The sequence below is a fragment of the Lissotriton helveticus genome, chromosome 6 (genome assembly GCF_964261635.1).
Source record: "Lissotriton helveticus chromosome 6, aLisHel1.1, whole genome shotgun sequence".
Lineage (NCBI taxonomy): Eukaryota > Metazoa > Chordata > Amphibia > Caudata > Salamandridae > Lissotriton > Lissotriton helveticus.
Window position 1 is genome coordinate 1,894,520,822 of NC_136067.1, and position 23,586 is coordinate 1,894,544,407.

Below are 23,586 nucleotides of genomic sequence, written 5' to 3' on the forward strand. Positions count from 1 at the left end.
CACTTGTACACAGAAGCTGAAAAGAAATTCAGCATTAAAGAAAACATTGTTCATGCAGTTCAAACCGCAAAAGCTAGAGAAAAAGATAAAGCTGACGGTAGACACATCACAGTCAGAACAGCAGAATCAGCCTTTGAGGCATTAACAACCCCGTGTAATTTACCAACAACAGCATTGAATCCGGAATGGATACAATGGGTGAATTCCATTACAATGGACAAAGTAAAATACTACTTTGATCCAGAACTAAAGGAACTAAAATATCTAGAATATGAAAGAACATTCCCTCTGCCAATCGACATTCTGCCATTACGACAGTATGCTTGTGTAATCTATACAGACGGACATGCTCAACCATCCGTTTGGGGAGAACAAGCATACAACCCCACATGTGAGATTACAAAAGAAGTGTGGCGCGGAGGTATACTAAGACCTCTATTAACAAAAACACACTCAGTAGAAACTAATTCAGAACAACAGACTGAAATAATAGCATTGAAAATGGCGCTAGATAATGCAGATCGCGAATTCCCGACACTCATAGTGTCCAATTCATATTACTGCGTCAAATCATATAACAGCGATTTACAGAAATGGATTCAAAACGGTTACAAAGATGACACAGGTGCAACAATAAAGCAAAAACTGCTTTGGGAACAAATAGTTCTGTTAAAAAAAGAACTACCAAAGACTCACGTGATACACTCACTGAGTCATCAGCGTGATGGCGTTCACGTTGCAGGGAATTCATTGGCTGAGAAAGCCACAGCGATAGCAACTGAATCGGCTTCCGTAGCTAGAAAAAAGCGTGCAGTAAAATACATTGACGGTGAAACAATGCTGGCGGTGAAAACGTCATCAAAAGGCGACTGCTCAGCGTTACCGATCAGTTACCCACTCAAATATACATACATAATCGATGCAAACTCCGTTCCTTTTGCTTGAATCCCTGGAGTGGGGGATAGAGTGATTCCAAACATGGACAGGAGAGGCTTGTTAATAGCAGACGCACATATGGGCGAGGGTCTCAGACACCTCAAACTAAAAGATTCTCTGGAAGAATTACAATCAGTGTACTGGTGGCCAGGCATGGGCCTGCATCATACCATTTTTGTAAAAAACTGCCCAAACTGTAACAGAAATCGCAGTGGTGAAAGAAACGGTATATTACCTTGGCGTTTCACACCAGAAAGGATCAACAATAAAAAATAATCCCAATATGAAAAATGCGTCGTATTAACATACAGAGACTAGTTTTCACTTATAATGTAGACACCAACTTTTGGCTGACGCCAGAACTGTTATATCAAGATTTGCAAGTCTATAATGGCATATACGCTAGAAGCATGCTACGTACTGACCAATATCTTTCCATTTGCCTCTCGGGTTTGTGGGGAGTGCTTGGCCAGAATGAGCATTGCATTTGCGGAAATCTTCTCACTTCCTTCCTGAGGGATACGGGATGGTGTAAAGAAAAAACCAAAGGCAGAGAGCGATCTATAACAGCAAAGGTATTAGGTTCGGGAGCTGGGTGGGTCAAACATCTAATAAGTGTCCAACGTAGTCTAAACAACCTGCCAAGAAATTCTCTGAAGGGATTCAGTCCGTACGAATTATTGTTTGGGACTAGGATGTTAGTCTTAGATCTTGACAATCAGACTTCAGTGGTGAAAGAAAAAAGCTTTGATATCAAAGATCGTTTGGCTATTTTGCAGGACTTAAACGAAACAAGAAAAGGCCTGAGCAACATAAAGTTGAAACAACAGCCAACAACCACTGAAGAAACACCGCCTGTCCCAGCAAGACCTGTCTGGATTCCAAAAATCGGGGATCTAGTCAGAGAAAAGATCGCGGTAAAGAAGGAATTTGGGCCTTCTTACAGAAAAGCAGTTCCTGTCTTGTCCATCAACGGGACAAGATCAGTTGTACTACCGCCGCTTGCTGGTAAAAAGGAGAACCGAGTTGTATCCATCGACCTGGTAAAACCACAATCATGTGGCCGATAACAAACAGTAGGCCAAGTGGACTCCCGATAAGTAGTAGAACACCGAGGTTTGCTACAAGTACAGAGGTGCTAACTAAAAGGCTAATCACATTCGAAACGCCTACAGAACAACAACAAGGACTATGCAACAATGCAATGGAACTCACACCTCTGAAAACCCAAATAAAAACGTTTAGTAGAGACACACCAACCTACAATGAAGTAACAAATGAATATGCAAGAAACAGTAATCCTGAAACAATTGGAACAATTGATAGAACAGCATCAGGCTACTTCATAAACTTCAATGATTCCTCTGAAGACCTCAGTGAATCAAAGACACAGCCATCAACAAAAACCCTTAAAGACAAAGCTAAGGAGCTTTTGAAACAACTGAAAGAAACCTATCTGATTTCTCCATGGATTGAATTTTGGGTGTCCTTTGGTGTATTTATCCTCCTACTTTGGCTCATCATGGTACTATGCTTGGGACGCTTCATTGAGGGAAAATATGCAAAAATGGACACAGCAAGCCAGAAAATCAACTTGATCCTCAAGCCACACACGTCTTCACACGTCGAGAAAAGAGAACTTTCTTCAGTCAACTTCACAGCCAATCCAATACCGGGTGGGGTAGCATGGGACAATACTGACTATGAAATTTATGGTCCGGTTGAAATCCTCAAATATCCACACCAAATCAAGATCTCGTTGAGTGACTTTGTAAAACCAAACTCATTTGCTGATGATTGGGACTTTGAAAGTATTAATGACATGATGTCTGACCTAGTGATGTCTGCTAAATTTACCAAACATGATTATTTGCAGGGTTCGTCTAATTATGATAGTATGTACTGCTACAACCACTATGGTAACCATTTTCTACATAAATCTGCACAACCTAGAAATGTTTTAAATTATAATCAATGGGAACATTGTGCAACCCCTCCAAAAGGAAGCTCAAGAACCGTTTATGACAAATATTCATATTTTTCAGGGTTCAATACAAGTAAAGCTGAAACATTTTATTTTAAATTGTCAAATAAGACAGGAACAAAAACCATGCTTACAAACACAAAATTGATATATTCGGACTCATTTTTTGAACAAATGAATACATTTGGTTTTGATTATTGGGACAAAAATGTGGAAGTTAAAAGTGTTTGGGGTACACGAGAATGGCAAGTTCAGGGTATAGAATCATTATTTAGAGCCTGCATGATCCCAGAACAAATTATATTCTTGAATGACACTATTCAACAAACTACCTGTTTTGGATTAGCCAAAATCAAAGACTTAAATAAACCGTCTATTCCAAAACCAACAATGAACAGCAATAACTCTGCAGATGAAGAGATAGACGTAAACTATGTATTAAACCAAAACAGAACAAATCCTGACTGGAAACCATGGTTAATCTGGCCCACAGATACTAATAACTGTCAAGACAGATTCCTGAACAAAACACAGGGGTTCACATTGACCAGGCCAGACCCTAGATATTCCCAAAGACAACACCCAGGGATAATCACCACCTACAGTGTGGGCAAACTCTGCCTTCAATGGCTACAAACTTCCACACTGACAGAAATTAAGCAACACCTAACTTTACTTACTGATGGTGCTGACTTGCGTGATTTCATTATGGGACCGCGCAAACAGAGTCAAAAACGCTTCATAGCAGCCTCTATATATGCAGCTTACAACGAGGCCTGGAAGATAACTCAAATTGAGACAGCAGAAAGTATACGGGAAATTGACCGTATTAATTTGGAAAAATCGCTTTCTGTAGTGGACAATGGGTTAATGACTGTCCTCCAGAATTTTTTCATTGGACAGTATTGTGTCTTCAGCAATCGACATAATATCGCAAGACTTACTGTTGTTACAACACGGTCAGTCGCAATTGCGTTCTATTATACAGCTTGGATGGACGTTACAAAATCTGCGTTCAGGCTATGTGCCTTGGCGTTTAATCAACACAACGTCACTATTCAATATCTTTAACCTTACTGATAAACAAATCAGTATGGCACAAAAGGGTGCTGATTATACAATCCTGAGCATTGAGAAACTCGAGAGATTACCATTGACAATGTCAGAACGACCTGTCATTGAATGGATAATACATGGGATAATTAATATTCCGATATCTACTTTCAGGTTTCAATACTGCCAAAAATATATACAGGCTGGCATGTACGAAAAATTGGGAAAAGGATACATTAAGTCAACATGGAACTTGCCCTATTCACATGCATGTGTCAGTAATAAAGGACAGAAAGTGTTCCTTAGTGGCAATAATTGTGCAATGTCACTAAGCGGTACACTTCTGTGTAATGGAATTAGTTTGCATGGAGCCTGTGAAGGGAACTCAAATAACCTTTCATGTCACCAGCTAGGCACACCTGCAACACAGATAGAACCATTCTTTAAAAGACTCTATAACAGGAGTTACATCCTAATTGTGGATCGCAGATGTTGTAGTCTACTGCCCGGGGTTCCTTATCTCATAAGTACGACTGCGAAGGTCATGTGCTGTGGACGCTTATTGTTCCCCAGCTCCTTTCCAGACAGGGAGGCAAGGACATGGCCTAACTTGAAAATTACTTCTATTCGAATTGATACTTTAAGCAGAATGAAAACAGTGCTTCTTCAGATGCCGACCAGGCTCACGTCATCAAAAGAAACGTATGATCTCCTAGTCGCAAGGACGACTGCAGAGATTCACTCATTGTTATCAACTAATTCCCCCATACATTTCGCAGAAATCCTGAATGAAATCTTAAATATTTCTGATACCAGTGGAGTCTCAAATGTATTTAAGACATTGTTTTCAGGGGCATTAACACCATTCAAAGCCATACTGGGTATTTTTCCAGACCTCGTCCATTCGATTTTTGGAGGAGTTCCCCTCATTTTGGGACTAATTGCAGGAATCCTATTCTTAGTCCTTATATTTCGTTATGGCAAACCATGTCACAGACAAAACACCTGCGACAAGGGAAGAAACAATCCGAGCCATTGGATACCGGGACCGGATATCAAAAATCCTGGGACTAACCCGGCTTAGAGACCTGAACATGACTTGGTTTCTTTCATTTCGGCCGATATGGCAAAGATGTGTTTTACCTGTATTAAGGTGCATGCTGTGCGGAGAAGAATGCGTGTTGGACACCTGTCTGACGCTACAATCGGATGCGCCAATGGATGCAGAAACATTGTTGGGTCCGGTAACGGCTCATGCATTGTGCTGCCCTCAACGGCTGCCAATCCTGATGACGGCATTCGTGGAAACTTCACCACTACGATTGAGGGGTAGTGAAGATCAAGATGAAAGCAGCATCGATCAGGTACGACCTTCTGTCAGCAATACTACTCAAAACGTCAATGGAGACAATCATGCACATGAATGCATGGTTACATCTTATTCCGAGTTAGTGGAACTCTCACAGGAAGCTGTTGACAGCTTTTTCAGCAGTCTCAATGATATGATGTTCTCACCAGAGCAGAAATAACGACTCTTGAGCAAGCTAGCGCACGGCGTTCCCGACACCTTGAATTTGGCCTTCAACTTTAATAATAAAGTAGCAAGAACAATTTTTCCTCCAGATCACGGACAGCAATTTTTTTAGCAGCCCCAAAATATTTTTATAATTTTTTCGGGACACTTATCTTCTGCTTAAAGTAAGAACTATTCTTAGAGAACTAATTTCTGTTTTTAGAAACTTCATAGACATTAGCTGCCCGCTGGTATGTTCATAAATATTTTTGAACTGTGATGAAGTGGTCTCGAACTTTTCTTCTGTATTAAGAGCCATTTCATGTGTAATTCTCATATTCGATTACTAATAATGTATACATATGCGTGATTAATTTAGCATTATTCTACTGCTTGAGTGCATATAGTACATGTGACTATTTTTTCCCCGTATATTACATAATTTCGAAATGCATTATGTGTATTTTGGGGTGGTAAGGTATACACGATACTCTACAGTATGTTTTACTATGCCTAGATTCGTAAACATGGCCATAGTTAGCGTGGAGTGGGTGTGATGTATTCCTATAGGTTCTGTATAGATCCCCCTATACCTGACCCTATTCTGGTTAACAAATTAACTAGCAGCCATCCCATGATGCAGAAACCGTTATCTGATTAAGCCAGACCACGGCACAGGAGCGCGTTATCTGATTAGGTCATAACGCTTGCCATCTAATTAGGCAAGCAATATTCCTCCAGCCCCTGATAAGGCATACGGAGTTCTCAAAACAAATCAAACCTATGACAACCTGGGAAAATCCCTGCGGCCATTGTTTTGATTTCTCAAAGAACTTCAGTAAAAGAATGTGCTAACGACCAGCTCGTATGACATCCTTATTGACGTATCTATGTCCATCCTTACGTCAATCTCGGCACCTTACAGGTATAAATATTACCGACATTGCCTTAAGCAAACACACGCGGTGGTGACGAGATCGGAGCAGCGAGACTTGCCGAAGCCCAGCAGAGAGCGAAGCCCACTGGCGCTGCCCCGCCTTCCTGACGCGCTGAGAACGAGACGCTGCCTTTCTCCTGCCGAGAAATCCAGCTCCGGCGCTTCCGAGCAGCCCTTGCAGGCAGCTTGGAATATCGAGACCACAGACGAGAGATACCATCCCTCAACCATCCTAGATCTCAGGTACAGAACTGAATAACCCCTTGCAGAGAATTCTTGAGTCAGTCACTTGGCAAAACAAACTTAACTCAAACTGCTACTTTCTACTCCAGCCCACGTATTAGGCTTAGGTCAGGTACACCGGGGTAGGCGTGGTTAGAAGCACCAGTTGAGTACGATTAGTAAAATGTATATGTGTATGTATATATTCTATCCATTTTAAATAGCATATGGCTTAGAAACCATATCAATGCGTTTACAGTATTATTTCATAATTCTGCTTTTATTGTATGCACTTTACTTAACCATAAGTATTGCAATAATATCGATTCATTTCTCTTGTACGAGAAAAGAGACTGATCAATAAATAACATCTTTTATTGAACACGCCCGTCTCTTCCTTTTCTCTACAATCTGGTGAAACTAAGAATGCACGTACTGACTGAGTAAAATAAGTTGTCTTTTGTTTTCACACGACTCTAGAGATACACTCTTGATTAGGGGAGAGCAAAGTTGTCATGTTCTATGGTTGTCAGAAACTAAATCCCTTCTTGTCTATCCAGGGAGGTTCAACTCCTCCTTGCCTATTCGAGAAAGTTTCTAGTGAACTCTGAGCTAGCTGGCAAACCCAAAACTTTAAGTCTAATATCGACAGTAGAAGACCTAGTTAACGTCTGGTCTAGGTCTATACTATTGGAGGTATTATTCCAATGCGCAGAGCCTATTGGGATAATAGGAACTACACTACACTGTAGCATCCAAAAAGCAGTAAAACTTTAATAGATTGGCACAAAACAAAGATGCGAGTAAAGGATAAACACAAAAGGCACATTCAGGGCTTGAGAAAACAAGCCACAGGCAGGACAGTCTATAATAAATAGTTTGGTTCATCTTTGGAACAGAGGCTAATAGGAACAGCATCTGGTGAAGCTGATCTTAAAAGTGGACCAGTTAGTTTGACAGCGATGGGGTGCCTGCATGATGTGCTCCTGCTTTCCATGCAATTATTTTATGTTGTATGAACCAGAGAGGTTCGAGTCCCATAGTTTTCAGCCAGGACATTTCATGTGTCTGGTGTGTTTGGAACTGGTCCAACTAAAGTGCACAGTGACTGGCACAAACATAGGCACAGATATGGAGTGGAAGGTGGCCTTGTATTTGAAGATGTCAGTTCTGCCACAATAGGACAACAGTTTAGAGACAGAGAGAGGCAGGCACAAGGAGCAAATAATTAGGCACAAAATCCTCTAACCAGTACAAATTACTGGAAACACTACCCACTAACTCAGTCATACCATCAACAATAACATTGAAAATAGTCACTTTGCCAAATACAGACAGAAAAATAATTTTAACCGCTTAAACGCTTACATTTTCCCCTAGGTTTTTCTTCCCGATGATTCAAAATTAGACAGACACTGACTCCACGAGGCCTCGATAAGACGGATAACTATGCAACTCAACATCTTCAATTAGTCCAGAATGTATGTAGGAGTCAAACTGCTGGAGGGAATCCTGAAACCTCAGTATGGTGCAGCAGGTGTGTGCCCGCTGTTCAGGGTGTGGCCTCCCTGCGGATCACGTTCAGGATTCTTCCCACCTTCCCTCCCCTAAGCAACCCTGTACAACATGTTTCTTAAACACACACGCATACTTATCTTGTTGGGTTGTAAAAACAAATTCTAATTTGCCCAGTAGCAGTGCACCTGATGCAACACATTCTCAGCCCAGTCACAACATTGCTTTGACTCCCAATGCAAATTTCACGTCATCTGGTTTCATTAGTGAAGGTTTTAAAAATGACCGGTAATTTAGCAACATACCTTGCAGAAGCAATGCTATTGCGAAACTTTCAAGGTACATGGGAACTAAACTACATGCAAAGACTCCAACGAGTAGGCCAATATCTGAAGCAAGAGTACTGACATTTTTGTCCTTCAGAAACTGAGCCCAATATCTCAAAGCACCTTTGGAGTTTTCTCTTGTATCTTTAAAATTCAATGGAGTTTAAACAAGTAACAGGCTCGATCCATGTGAAAGGACACCGTCTAAGTGTTATATTTGCAAGGCATGAAAAAATGAATCTCAAACTATTGTGCTAACTTTGTTGACCGGATCACCATCAAGTTGGCATTAGGACTGACATTCTTTTTTCAATAACAAGACATTGGCAAATGGCGTTCATTAAAGGTCGAAGATGCTAGGATTACCCTTCAAAGCCCTATGCAAACATTTTATAGCATAACACAAACCACGCTGCTGGTGATTTAGATCCGTGGATTTTCTGAAGCTTTGCAAAACAATCTCCATGATTCAACATCATTCACTCATTCAAGCAAACTCCCCATGGTTTATGCATGCAATCAAAGGGGCTACATTCATACAGCCATGACTCAATTGCAGGCTTGTTTAAATAAACGTGCTGCGTCTGATCAGTCACGGTTAACAATCCATAGACTGGATATTGACCAGGGCTGAACAGGTGATTTGATCCTTCTCTGTTTGTCTACCCCATTTCATAATATGGACTATAATATACCACTCGAATGTCCCGTAATCTCAGGATTCCCTGCACTAAGGGGCTGTAGACTTGCACTAATTACCCACACAGCTGCAGTTTCTATTTCCCACTTGAAGGAGGAATCCCTTAGGGTTCAGCACCCTCTCAACCCTAATCTTCAATGCATATATTTAAGAAAGCATGGGTATGTCACCGTATGAATTTTAATGAAACAATAGGATTACGATACATAAATAATATAGCTATTTTCAGTTGTTGCCAAGCCAAACTCTTTAAACAGATAAACATCCCCATTAGGCTGGACACAGGAGTAGTATGTACCCCATACGCTATAAATGGACGGCCAGAGTGTGCGGACTCTGGCCAGTGTTTATTATACCGATGGATATTTCGCCGCTTGCACTGCAGCGCTTAAACAGTGCGGCAGTTGTAGGTGGTAAAATGCTTCTGGACATAGTGGGCAGGGCAGCCGCGGCATGGGAGTGAGGGGGGAAATAACCCACGTAAAAAGAAAAACAATCATTTACAATGCAATAGGTCTCGCAATTGCGAGATTTTGAGCTATTAGCATTGTAAATGGCAATGCCTTTTCTAATATTAAAAGGCAATGTCATTTACAGGTAGTGTGGAGTAACCTTTTTCTCATGTTTGAAATGCGTGGGTGAGATGGCGGAGTGTTTACTTCGAAGTATAACCCTTTGTCTGCGTAGGGCTCAAGCCGCGGCTCACTAGATGTAGCCCATTTAAGCTGAAAAAACACCTGGGATTGTTGGTGTCCATTCAGAGGGGACCGTGCATAGCAGTTCAGGGTGTGTTGCTTTGTTGGAGCCAGGCTAAAAAGATGTATAAATAGTTGCTCCGTTCTTTACCAGCACAGGCGAGCTAAAATGATAGAATGGAATATAACCTGAGCGACATCTCATCGGTTAAGGGTCATTGCTCGTAATATTTCCACCCAGCTTGCTCTTTTCTCATGCACACATAAGAGGTTTTGTAAAGTAGTGATTGAAAAGTAATGGGGATCCCTCTTGTATACAGGTCAATCACATATTCATTGACAATTGTATCTAAAGACAAGCCTTGTTTCACCATAGTTGGAGATGGAGGGTGCCTGCAGAACAGTGCACCAATTCTAATGCTTAACTTGTGCTGGCGGTTGCAGCTGGTGGGCATCAGCACCCATTTTTAGGGACGAGGGCCTATTTTTAATTGGCTGGCTTTCACCAAGAGCAAGAGAGAGTAAGGAAGAGGAGAAAGAGAGGAAAACAGTGCCACAGAGGGAAAGTTAGGATGACTGAAAAAGGACATACTAGAGTGAGATAAAGAAACAGGAAGTGTGGAGTAGTGGATGTAAGAGACATGAGGAGGAATCAATGTTAGGCAGGCGCGCAACACCCATAGGGCTCACAGGGCACCCCCACCGGCGTGTATGTCAGCCCAGGTTGACAGCTTCCCAGGCACACACAGAGACAGTTTTAAGGTCTCGGCCTGTGATGGCTGCGCATGCGCAGTCTCGCTGGTGAGATTGAATGATTCTGAGTACTTTTCACTAGCGAGGTTAAGCCCCGCCCCTCTTTTCCATTGGCTGGTGTCACCGTTCATGCTAACCCGTGGCCAGCCATTGGAAAAGATGTTCCAGTGATGTACTCTTTTCTCTTTTAGAGCCGTCCCACTTGGACTGGCTTCCTTGACTTACGTGTGTGGTAAAAGATTTCTTATCTTCTTTATGGGGCGAAACAGATGGCCCCATAAAAAGATAATAAACCTTTTACCACACATGTAAGTCAGGCCAAGCCCGTCCAAGTGGGACGGCTCTAAAACAGAAAACTCGGGGTCATGGCGAAGACGGACTGTCTGGCCTCTTGTCCGCTGTTCTTCGGGATTCGTGTCTCTTGTATTAGAAACATCTGATGCGTAAGCTTACTTTCACGTTATGTTATTTGTGTTCCGGTATCCTTGCACTCTCGCAACACCCTTTTTCCCCCGCAAACCAGCTCTTTGGGAGGGGGCGGGGGCCTTTGGTAAAAGAGATGAACAATAACCCTCGAAGTGTCGCAGGCAGTTCGGGCACATACGGGACGGGAGACCAAGGGGCCAGAGTGAGGAAGCTAGATAGGAGACCCCTCCTTCCCAGCCTGTGTGGGACGGGCTGTTAATAGCTGGGAGGACCTCCAGCTAGGAATAGCACTCAAGTGCTTTTATGAATGGAAGGTGCCTCCCTGCGCGCCTCGGGCGGGGGTTGCGACTGCACCCGAGCCCTGGTAGAACTTCAGCTGTGGCGCAGGCACCGTGACGGCCTGCCCCTCCCGAAGAAAGTGACCCACCTCCAGTTTGGGGTGGTTTACTGGCCACAACACCCAGACTTCAATAAAAAGACGCCCGGCCGGTACCGAGGCGGGGCTGTGGTGGGAGGCGCCCTCTGCATGCTCCACCTACTTTAGTGTACCGTATGCTCCTTCCGACGCCTACTGCGGTCCTGTTCTCAGCTGCCCCTGGGATAGCGAAAGCCCGCAGGTGGAGGAGGGGGTGTCACCTTGAAAGCGCCGGCCTCTGTGCTGGTTCACACCCAGTGCCCACTGGGGGTCCTGTGCTCACATTCACACTATAGGGTCTCGAAAGCTCTGAAGTATGGGGGATGTGTCACCCGCTGCAGTGTTTCAGCTTTAAAATCTGTACTCGTGTGGATTAGTGTCTGGACGTGCATGTACCACCCCTAGTGGGTAAAGTCACTGTCCGGGAAATCACCTGTGCATTTGGGAAATTGATTTGTTGGCTTTCTGCTAAAGCAGCTTTCTTATACGCTTGTAAAGCGTTAGTCTGTGTTTTTTGAAAGAAAACTAATCGAAATGGCTAAATATGGAAGTTCTTTTTGACTAGTTGGTAAAGCCAAGTAATGTCTGTTTTATGCGTGGGGCGAGGGTTAATGTTCTGAAAGGCGAACATTTAGTGATGCTGTTCTGGAGAAAGGTATTTTGTGGATTTCTTTTTGAATTTCAGATCCCGTTATGAGTTGGTGCTGCACGTCGGGTTTGTGTTTGTAGGATTTCGTAATTTCAGCCAGTTGTTTATATCTACTGTACCTTTCCGAGGCTTTGCTTTCAAAGTGTGCTTTGAACGGGTTTTGGCACTTTCCAGACCGCTCTAATTTTGGCAGATGGGGACTTTAAATTGCGCCTAAAAAGAACTGTCCTGCAGCAGTCTTCTCTTCTCACCCCCCCCACTGCTTCTAGTGTAGTAACAACGCATATAATGAAAGGTCTATGGTCCGTCATTCAACAACTCTAGATTTAAAGGATCGCTGTTAAAAATCTGCGTTAACTTAGCTGGTATTTCATTTGCCCTTCAGTATCTGTTAGTCCTCCTCATGCTTCACCCGATTCTTGCAGCGCCCCGACGCCCACTGGTAGTCCTTGTTTATAGATATTGTAATAGGTGCGCTGGGGTCAAATGAGGTCGTTGAACGTCGGAGCTACACGCTTTCCTTTAACACACCGTCTCGCGGTTTGTTCGTGTGCTGATCCTTCTATATAGAAAATGCTGCTCATGTGCGAATGTTAACACCTAGAGGTAGCTTCTCAAAGCCATAGGCATTATAGATGCTTCCAGCCAGGAGCAGGCGCGCCTCTAGACGAGACCCTTTGAATGACTGCCTTTTCCACTGACACGTGGCTGCTGTTTGCCGTTCAGCCCACCATCTACTGCATAACCAGCAGCGTTTCATTTAAAAGTGTGTTTTTGATCCATCGGACCCCCATGTTAAATCACCACACAGAGTACAGCCTGGTGGTCACGCTGAAAGAGGGAACTCTCGCTTTCTATGTGGGCAACGCGAATGGACTGGGGTTAAGAGCAGCATAGTCTTAACTAAGTATTCAGACAGAGTACTCCTTTTCAGCAGCAGTCATTTCAGGGGGCAGACTGAATCCCGAATAGTTTGCATAATGTTTCTAGTTTTGTCCTTGCAGTGATAAACCAAAGAAATTACACTAATTCTTTCCTGCGGGGCTGTTTATTATTAGAGAGTTGGACTCTGAGTCAATATAGTGTGGTTTTAAAACCTATTTGGGGGGTGCAGAATGAAGACTAGTTGGAGTACTGTGTTCACATGGGCATGTTTTCTGCCGAGTGCTTCGTTTCAATAAACTATTCGACTCAGGGAGATAGCTTGGGAAGCGTACATAAAAGGACTCTACTGCGCTTCAACGCAAAGCCAAGCTTTCAAATGCTTGTTCAAGCATGTTTTGGTAAACTGCACACTGACTATTTGACAGGCTGCTTGAGTAAGTCAGACAAGCCTTTGCAGATATGCCTCGGGCCCCGATCCAGCCCTGGTCCGAAGCCAAGGCGTTTTCTAATCTGCTGTTTTATTTGTTGCTCATAGTGATATATTTGGAAATGAAGGGGTTCCACTTCAAAGATGCGTTTGAAGTGCGTGGTGTGAGTTAGATGAAGTTCAGGAAAATAAGAGCAGTTGAGCATAGCAACACGGCAACATGTGCCAAGTAAAGGAGATTAGCGTGTTAGGCTGCACTGTAAGGTTAGCTGTGTGTGTGTCTGTGTGATGGTGTGTGTGTGTCAATGTCAAAGAAAGACAGCAGTGTGTTTGAGAGAGGCAGCAGTGTGTGTGAGAGACAGCAGTGTGTGTGAGAGAGACAGCAGTGTGTGTGAGAGAGACAGCAGTGTGTGTGAGAGACAGCAGTGTGTGTGAGAGAGACAGCAGTGTGAGAGACAGCAGTGTGTGTTCTAGGGAGAGCATGGTGTGTGAGAGAGACAGCCGAGTGAGAGAGACAGCAGGGGGAGAGACAGCAGTGTGTGTAAGAGACAGCAGTGTGTGAGAGACAGCAGTGTGTGAGAGTGTGGAAAAGTAAATTTTGCCATGTTCTGTGTCCCTACGTGTCATCCATCATATGTTATGTGTGCATGATTAAATATGCATATGCATTCCCCATGTTCGATTCAAGACGCAATTATAGTTGTGTCCACCTCTAGTATGTCAGTTTCCAGTTCTCGTGAATACTACGTATATCAGGCCTATGTAAAGCTACGTTGCCACGTTTCTCAGTGTGCACGTTATTCCATTGTAAAGTCCCCGTTTCTAGGCCTCAAAAGGGCCCGGACATCAGATTCAGCTCCTGTCTCCTGAAACTTCGCTGAGGAGCGATACAGCCCCCACCTGTATCCTCGACCCTTCACTTACTTCCTGCCTCGCAGTGCCCGGCTCAGCCTCTGAGTCTGCCAAGAATATGTTATGATTCCAGTTATCAGTTCAGTCCTCCTTCTCTGCATTCCTAAGCTACTGAACTGCATCAATAGTTTCCGTCATTGTCTAGCCTTCACGTCTCCACGTTAGAGAAATACTGCATTTAATGGTCATTTAATATTCTTCATCACGCACTACATGTAGAATAATGCATGGTCCAGTCCTAGAATCAAGTTAGCCTTTCCCCTCCTAACTTCTAGTTTATATCAACATGTTCTCTAAACATCAGATACTAGATACTGCTTAGGTACATGTCGCCCTGACTCTCCAGACTTCAGTCTCTGCTCCTAGCACAGAGTTCATAGCCCCCAGCTTCTCCTAGTGATACGTCATTGCTAGTTTGCGCGCACCATCAGGTTAGAGGTCCCGGCTCCTTAGGTAGCCCCCTCCATGGTTTCCGCCCCATTCATGACATATTCTGTTACGTTTGCATCACATGTCTATGTATACGCCCTGTTACACCTCTTTTTCACCCTTATCTTTCGCGACTGCTACGCGTCACACCTTCTGCTCCACCCACTGCTACGCCTATTGCAATGTAATGATATGTGTTTGCGTTATGTATATATGCTCATGCACTGTTATTAAAAAAAGTCATCCTTTTCCTTGTCCCGATCCTGACACCAGCAGCGCTGCTGGGCCCTGCCATCCTATTCCTATGCAGGTTGTCCTGTTCCTGTCCTTTATGCTGTAATAAACCTGCGAAACTCCTACTACCTCGAATTTTGACTCTTATTTATTGAGCTATCTGTTATTCATTTATACATTCAAAAATAAGGTATTATTTATTTATTTACCACAAGAGTCAGCAGTGTGTGAGAGACTTTTTTTATTGATTTTTTTAAACATAAATAAAAGCATTGTTATTTGCAATGTCAATAGCACGAACTCGGATAAATATGAGACCTATTGCATTGCAACCATTCCCTCGGTAGTGAAACGGACGCGCTGATTAACACAGCGCTGACCAGGCATGGCTGACTAACGTGGCCGTCTAGATCGTGGAGTTGAATCAGCACAACCCTCTCCAAATCGGCTGAGTTACAGGCAAAATCGATAGCGAGCTTTTTCTGGCCCCATCCAGCGACTCGATCCCTGGTGATCGCCTAATTCATACCTCCCTGCAGTCTACAAGTATTTCAATTCCCAAGGATTGCTCAAGATTTACAATGATTGCGAAAGCACTTCTTTATTCAGACAACCTGTCCTGATGATGATCCGAAATGGTCCGGATCGAAACGCCGTCGACCCTACAGCCTAATTAATAGGCGCACTTCCTTTTAGTGGCTCCAAATCTACCAAATTAATTGTGCCCTATATCACTATGTCACATGCGCCGTCTTCAACCACTCACTGTAGATAAATTGCACCTCACACACAGTGCGCCGACCACGCTGTTTGCTCTCCCTTCACTTGCGTCGCCACCTGCACTATTTATTCACGTTTGTAGTTGCACCAAGTTTCTTGTGATTGTCAATACATTCAATGCAGTGCTGTTCATAACTGTATATTTCCAACCATGAAACGAATGTTACATAAAGATGAACAACTATCTTTTGACTTAAAAATAAATAATCTCCTTCTTGTCTACTGCAGCAATTCTATGTGCATGCTATGCATAACTGCCTACTGACTTTTACCTTTCAGGACATTGTGTGATAATTGTACCTTCCTACCCAGTCCTGACCTGGTCTATGGGTTATACTCCTGTCTTATCTACAACGCTATCAGCAATGGAGCGTGGTGTTAGTGACTACCTTTCAATGATAAACGTGAAGGAGCCAGGCAGGCTCTTGTTGCACTGTCGGACAGTAGGAAACCACCAGAAAACTGACCAGAAACATACGCTTCACAAAATGCCGAATTTAGAAGAAGTTACAAGGCGAGAAAAGTTATTTGTGGTCGGGGAGAAAAATATTTCTGGCTAAAATGTTGAACACAGTATTGAATTCACAAGCTGCACGGTCATCTTCACTGACCTTGCCAGTCGTGCCAATACCCCACCAGAGTAAGTGCCCCGTCATATACCCAACCTTCCTGTGCCACTCCCAACAGGAAGGGCTGGGCGTCACTGAGGTTCACCCAGATGAGCTCTGCCCTTCCTGCAGCGAGCAGTGGAGGGCAGCATTGGTCTGTGTTCGCGGCCTGGTGTGGTTGGCGTTCTTGGTTTTTCCTTCCCATGGCAGTGACACTCCGTACCCCTGGTGGTTTCCAGTTTGTGGTGGTGCCAGGTGAGAAAGAAGATACCCCAACATTGGCACTAGTGTTATAATTAGTGTTAGAAATGGGATTTCTGGTTGGCTAAGGCTTGCGCCAAAGCCAGGCAGAAACCACCATTCCTAAGTCAGGGTAAGGAAGTTACCCGCCAAGATAACCTCTGCTCACCCCCTTGGTAGTTTGGCACGAGCAGTCAGGCTTATCTCAGAGGCGATGTGTAAAGCGTTTGCGCGCGCACCCAGCAACAACACCCAAGGCCCACCACAAAGGAAACTCCACACAGGGGTATATATAAAAAATAGTCTTTGTATTATACCACCAACATTAGATAATAAACATATACTTGACAATGTGCCAACAGGCACGGGCAGAATTTACAGGGGATATGTACAAGACAGGGCCACATGGACCACTGTCAGGAATATGCACTTGGTACATAGAATAATAATCACTTTTAGAATTAGCACTTAGAACATATAAGATCTGTAGTACCAAAATAGAACATAGAGCACACAATGAGTAACCACTGGTGACAGGTAAGTACCACCTACGCAACCCTAACCACCTTAGGAGAATATTGCGCAGGGAACCAGGACCTCCCTAGCAACACCTGTACTAGGAGAAAAACAACCACCTAAGTATCATCATACATTTAGGGGTAAAGGCATAGGAACATTACACATGAGGCATCACAGCATTCAGAGGTGTAGGAGAAAAACACATGATGCATAACCATACATTCAGCAGTGCAGGAAAAAGCACAATTGCGCAGAAATCACATTAGCAAGTAAATCACAAATTGCGCAAGGTGCACATAGGCACAACACTAGAACTGTCCCTCAGGCCAACTGGCCTCGCAAGGGCTGAAATGCCCTTAGTCCAAAATGTCAGGGCAGGCTGCGCAGGCAGCCAAGAACAAACCTAAACGTTGCAGCTGCCCACGAAGTGCTGGTCAGCTGGGGAGACAATGGGGCCAACGTTGGAGCCTCGTGGCCCTAAACAAATAGACTGTCCCCCTGACGTTGGAGTCCCCCCTCTGGGGACTCGAAATCAACAAATGTCCCCACAGCCTCGTGGGCTCTGAACAAACACTGCGGCACTCCAGAGCCTCTCATGGGCTCGAGAGACAAATGTGGCCTCGCTGGGGGAGCGGCGCGCTGCCTGCCAGGGTCGCTCTACCCTCCCAGCGCCTCTCAAGAAAATCGGCCCTACTGGTGGAGGGGGCCGGGCACCGGCAATGCGCCCCGACGGCCTCCCTCTCGCTCTGACTGCAATGGCCCTCTGAGCCTTGACCTGCTCTTAACCAATTATGGCCCCACGAGCCTCCCTGGGCTCGCAAGGGACGGAATGCCTCCGGAGCCCTTCCAGGGCTCTACACAAGACTCTGCCCAGGAGGAGCCTTCGCGGCTCTAAATTGCAAATGCCCCCTGCTCTGGGGTCCCACTCGGGGGACTCGAGAATAATGTCGGCGCCCCGGAGCCTTGCTGCCTGCTCCCTCCCGCTCCGTCACTCACCTACTTCTCCTGCTCCTGGAGGCGGCAGCGGCGGGGGCAGGCACGGCACTGCGCCTCGCGCCCCTCCTCACTTCTCCGGGGTCGTGGGGCTCTCTCCGGACTTCTGAGAGCCCTGCGCACGCCTCCCTCACTTCTCTGGGGGGGCCAGCCTGTTTCCGGGGTGAGCGCGGAGAAGCCCTCGGGGCTTTTCCAATCCCTGCGCGGCCCAAGAATGATGCAAGGGAGTCACTGCGGCCGGGGACCAATCACAGTGCGGTGATTCTTCCTTGGGGCCGCCAATGGCAGCGCGGTCCTGGGGACAGGCCCCCAGACTCCGGGACGCGCTGGGGAATGGCGGCGTGGTGGTCTTCAGCAAAAGTACGGGGCTGGCACATGGCAGAACGCGGCGTGGGCAGCCGTGAAAGGAAAATAAAGCGCTCCCAGGCGCTATAGGCAGATAAAGCACTCCCCAAGCGCTGTAAGCAAAATAAAGCGCTAGGGGCCAGAATAAAGCGCTCTCAGGCGCTGGGGGACCAAAGGTCAACAATAAAAGTCCTTCAGGTAGGCAGGGGGGCAAGGCTGGGCCCAGAGCCAGCTCACTGGGCTTCCAGGCAGGGAGGCAGTCCAAGTGGCGGTCCTCCTGGCACCCAGCAGCAACAGCCCCCTCAGCAAAAGGGATCCTGGAAGAGAACAACTTGTAAGGGGACACAGCCCCTTCTTATACTGTAAAATCCTTTGTCTTTGTGCAGGGTGGGGGAAGAACCAGTCGCAGCTGGTCTGGGAGCACCTTGATGTGCTCAGCCCCTCACTCTATTCACTGGCAGGGCTAGGGTCATCAGTCGCACCACAGGGGGCGGAGCCAGCATTGTGTGGGGAAAGCCCAGCCCTACTCAGGACCCAGGGGCACCACTCCCTCACATCACACATGCTGATCTGAACACTCACCACCGGGGCAGAGCATCCAGACTCCTGGAGCCAGGCTCACCAGCCAGCTCCAACCAATCACGTGCCAGCACCCTTACTGCACACACACACCAATGTCTAGAAGTGGCACATCCCCACTAGACACATACACGCCGCATACATCATTGCGCAGCATTCAATCTCACGAGTTGGCACATACCAAACTCGAGCCTGCACTCCCCACGCATCAGGAACTACCAGGGACATAGACATTCCCCATACATTCCTATGGGAGGGCAGGCCAATCTCACTACATGCACTCACTTTACCCTGGGACACAGGGAAAAAGTGCGCCAAGCCAGAAATCACGAATGCCAGGTCACCATCAAAAGCAAAAAGTTCAGGGGTGAACCAGCCAAAGAGGCGCTGGTCCAACACAACCCCCTTCCAACCAAAACGCAGGGTAGACCGATCACCACCGTGATGGGCTTCCCTGCTTTGGGCGATAGAACACGGACACGGGCCCGCCACTGCCGGGACACCCTCCTGTTCTACGCCACTGTGAACCCCTGGGATTCCTTCTAAAACCACCATCTTGAACAACGGGGCTACCCCACTGGTACTCCCTAGCTGTCCGCGGCCAGGACCAGGCCCTAGGCCACCCAGGTGCCACTGGTCCTTGCCTACTCACAAAGTGGGGAGTAGTAACCCCTGGCACATAGTAGCCATTCTCCACTCTTCCTGTCTGTAACACAGGGCTAGACTGCCACTGGTTCTCCAGCCTAGGGTCTACCCCCTCAGGCGGACCAGGAGTCACAGGGAAGGCTCTCCTCCTCCTACCTCTCCTTCTAAGGTTCCTCCTCCTCTGAGAGGTACCGTTAGAACGCCATTCACCCAACCTAGGCTTTAATCCCTCAGGTTGCACCGGGGTCAGAGGTGGGCTCTCCCACCCTCTGCACCCCCTTCCAGAGTTCTGCACCCTCCCTAGTTCGCACATACCAAACTCGAGCCTGCACTCCCCACGCATCAGGAACTACCAGGGACACAGACATTCCCCATGCATTCTAATGGGAGGGCAGGCCAACCTCACTACATGCACACACTTTACCGTGTGACACAGGGAAAAAGTGCGCCAAGCCAGAAATCACGAATGCCAGGTCACCATCAAAAGCAAAAAGTTCAGGGGTGAACCAGCCAAAGAGGGCCGGGTCCAACAATTAGCATATCTGCGGCCCGCAGAGTCCAGCAGGGCAGTTTTGTGTTTTCAAAATCTGATCTCAAGCCAGCCTGGCCTCGTCCCCCATTCCGAACAAGGCCCTTATTTGCACTGTAGTTCTGTCTCTGATTTTTGTTTAAAAAAACAACCTTTCCTTCAGTCATCGCAAAATAAATGTGATATTGTTCTGCGTCACAGTATTAATAGCTTGGTGCCCTGCCAGTAAAATTCATTCTGAGTGACGGAAGTGCAACGCCCCAGTCTGCCAGTTTTATAGCCCAGAGCTGCTGCCGTTTTCGGCAAGCGTTTCTCCTGAGGTGCGGTTGTGGCTGCGCTAAATTAGAAGAAAAACATCATTGAAATATCGGCTCTCATTCCAACCACCACACCTCAGGAGACACCGGTGACTGCTCTCTGCCCCCAGCAGCCTGCCAGAAGAATAGTAGCATGCAAAAGCTTTTCCCGTTTACACGTGCATGCCCCAGCCTCGTTGCTACTGCTCTAATGCAGCAGCACTGCTCCTTCCTCGCAGACCTCTGGGAGCTTTATCTGGACTGCACCATGTGCAGCAGCACCGCTCCGTCCTGACTGACCCCTCGGAGCTTCAGTCAGGCTGGGGGCCGCTCGCCTCTCACAGATGACAGGAATGCGTGCCCGAGGAGCCCCTATGCAGAGGACGCCGGGCGGCTTGCTACAGAGGGATCGTTTTACAGACCGGAGGGCCAGCCCCTATTCCACACCGCCGCTAAGTGCCTGGGCAGGTCTGCCCTCAGAGCACCTCAGCACGCGCCTGTTCTTGACACCAACGCAGCCCCTGACGCTGTAGAGGTGGCGCGCCCGCACAAGTGCCCCTTAATATCATATATTCCAATCAAGCGACTCCGAACAGCAAAACAAAACCACACGCCTCCTGCACATTTATATAGCAAGCACTCGCCATGACGGCGTACACTTTTCTCACTGCCTTCTTAAGTAAAACGTTTGTTTATCTTTAGAAACTGCATCAGTGCAGCATGATGCGCTATATAAACAAGCGCTCGCCAGACAGAGACTTTTCTCTCTGTCGGACGGCCCATGTGGACGGGCTCGTCCGACTTACTTCTGTTGTAAAAGGTTTCTAATCTTTATGAGGCCATAGCATGGCCCCATAAAGATTAGAAACCTTTTACAGCAGAAGTAAGTCGGACGAGCCCGTCCAAGTGGGCCGTCCGACAAAGAGAAAAGTGTACGTCACACTAACCTCTTTCCCAATGGCTGGCCACCGTTTAGCATGAACGGTGTCACCGGCCAATGGGAAAGAGGGGCGGGGCTTAAAGCCCATATGTGAAACCCCCCTATAATCATTAAATCTCGCGAGCTTGACTGCGCATGTGCGCAGCAGACGCCAGCTCGACCTAAAAAGAACAGCCATCGCTGCGGGTCAAACACCAGCATGCACAGTGTGTTGTTGTTTTTCCCGCTGTGAAATGTCCACAAATCATGACCAACAAACGTCTGAAAATCAGTCTTTAAAGGAATCAAGTTCTGTTGGTGGTTCCGCAATCAGACCTCCGGCACCCAGAATTAAAGCAGAATGATTTATGACCATGCCTGGTGCACACCACCTCAGTCTTTAGGGGTTCTCTTTCTTCAGAAGTTTCCTGGACCCCACAGTGGTGACAGTTTTTTTATGACCACTGCACATTTGTAACTTATCTTGAAAGGATCACTACTTCCATTGTTTTTGTTTTTTTTCATACATTTACTTTTCTAATGACACATTATGTATTGCTCCGTATTGAGGTCGCAGAAAGCTGCTGCTGGAGTTATGGTAGGGTTAAAACGCAAGGGCGAGTCTCATTGACAATTTGCTTGCTTCACTCGCTGCCTGCCTCCCAGGATATTGAGTTTAAGATACTTAGTATCATTGAGCAAACTATCTGTAAGAGGGACATGCATGCATCCATACAAGAAAAATTGGCACATAGAACTCAACAGTTCTAGGTCCTTCTATCACAGTTCTGCTAAAAAGTTCCTTCTTGAAATGAGCCTGTTGCAGGAGGCAGACGTATTCCACTCGGAATCCCTTGGAGTGGATCTCTTTGCCTCTCTCACTTTGTGCAACTAAAGACAGAGTACCATTTACAGAAAAACCCAGAAAGCGTATTGCTTCCTCCAAACAATTACAGAAACTAAAGATTCTGGAAGAGATGGGTAAAGTGGCGCTATGTGGTTAGTTGACGTGTTCTCACGCAACAGTGCCACAGGGCTGAGAGCAGTACACATTAACAAACACAACACAAATAGACCTGCTTAACCTCCGCATCTGGTAGCACCCCGCATCAGATGGCTGTGCAGAGTTTTTCTTCTTGTTCTACATGTAATGCCTCTGGAGATCCTGTCTATCAGATGCCTGGGGTCACCCAGAACTTATTTCTGACTAATAATAAAATTCCAAGCACCCACCTTCTTAGAAACAGATGGTTTCACTCTGCTAAAAGCTTCTTCGAAGTGTTGTCGACCAATCTTAATTCCTCCAGTGACACCTGATTAAAAGAAATAAAAAAAGTACTGTTGTTTGACGAAAGTGAGCCAAGTTATTGATTTTGCAAACCAGTTAGTTATCAACGAAAGTACAAGGGATGCTTTTTGTGCTGACATTAAAGAAAACCTTTGAACTATGATGCAATGTGCATTTCCTGTGATATACAACTGTGCCCATTCCAGAGGTACTGAAATGCCTACGTATCTTGTTATGTAAACTTTCTACGTTGGTCAACAATATGCCTGGACTCTTGTTCTACGTTCAATGAATCAGACTTTAAACAACCAACACACGCATTTCCGAAAATTCTACAGGATTTAGAGGTATTTTCTGTTTACTTTTAACACCATTGTGAAATGCTGAAATGTTGGTGCATTAAACCACAGTAACTAGTAATAACTACATTGAGTAACTGTGCACAAATCGATCAAGATATAAAATGAGGTGAAAAGAACACACTATGAACAAGGCAGAAAATACTTAACAGAAGTTCATTCTGTTGCTCAGCTCAGTTAACATGTTTCATGGCAAGATTAGGCGTTCAAACATTTGATTTTAAGTACATGAAAGGATCTGTGCGTCAGGTCAACCACAGCATCGTGACATGGTATAAACCTGCAGACGCTTAATGAATGCCGGAGCTAGCAGTGCATATTATGCATTATCCATTTACAGAGATAAAGTTAATGCCTGGCTAAAGTTAGAGAACAGATTGTAGAAAGAGTTCTGGCTGCATCTCACAATAACCATGGTCTGCATTACCACAGCAAGCACCCTCTGCATTTGTTAACTAGTGCCCCACAAGATGAC

At 45.7% G+C, this 23,586-nt stretch overlaps 1 protein-coding gene across 1 annotated transcript in view; it reads right to left on the minus strand.

Moving 5' to 3' along the window:
* The window catches only part of NVL (nuclear VCP like), a 502,294-nt gene that overhangs the window by 49,961 nt on the left and 428,747 nt on the right, over positions 1–23,586 (minus strand). The window contains exon 22 of the mRNA XM_078649847.1: positions 22,698–22,777. Coding sequence (XP_078505973.1) covers positions 22,698–22,777 — 80 coding nt within the window. The remainder of the gene's footprint in view (positions 1–22,697; positions 22,778–23,586) is intronic.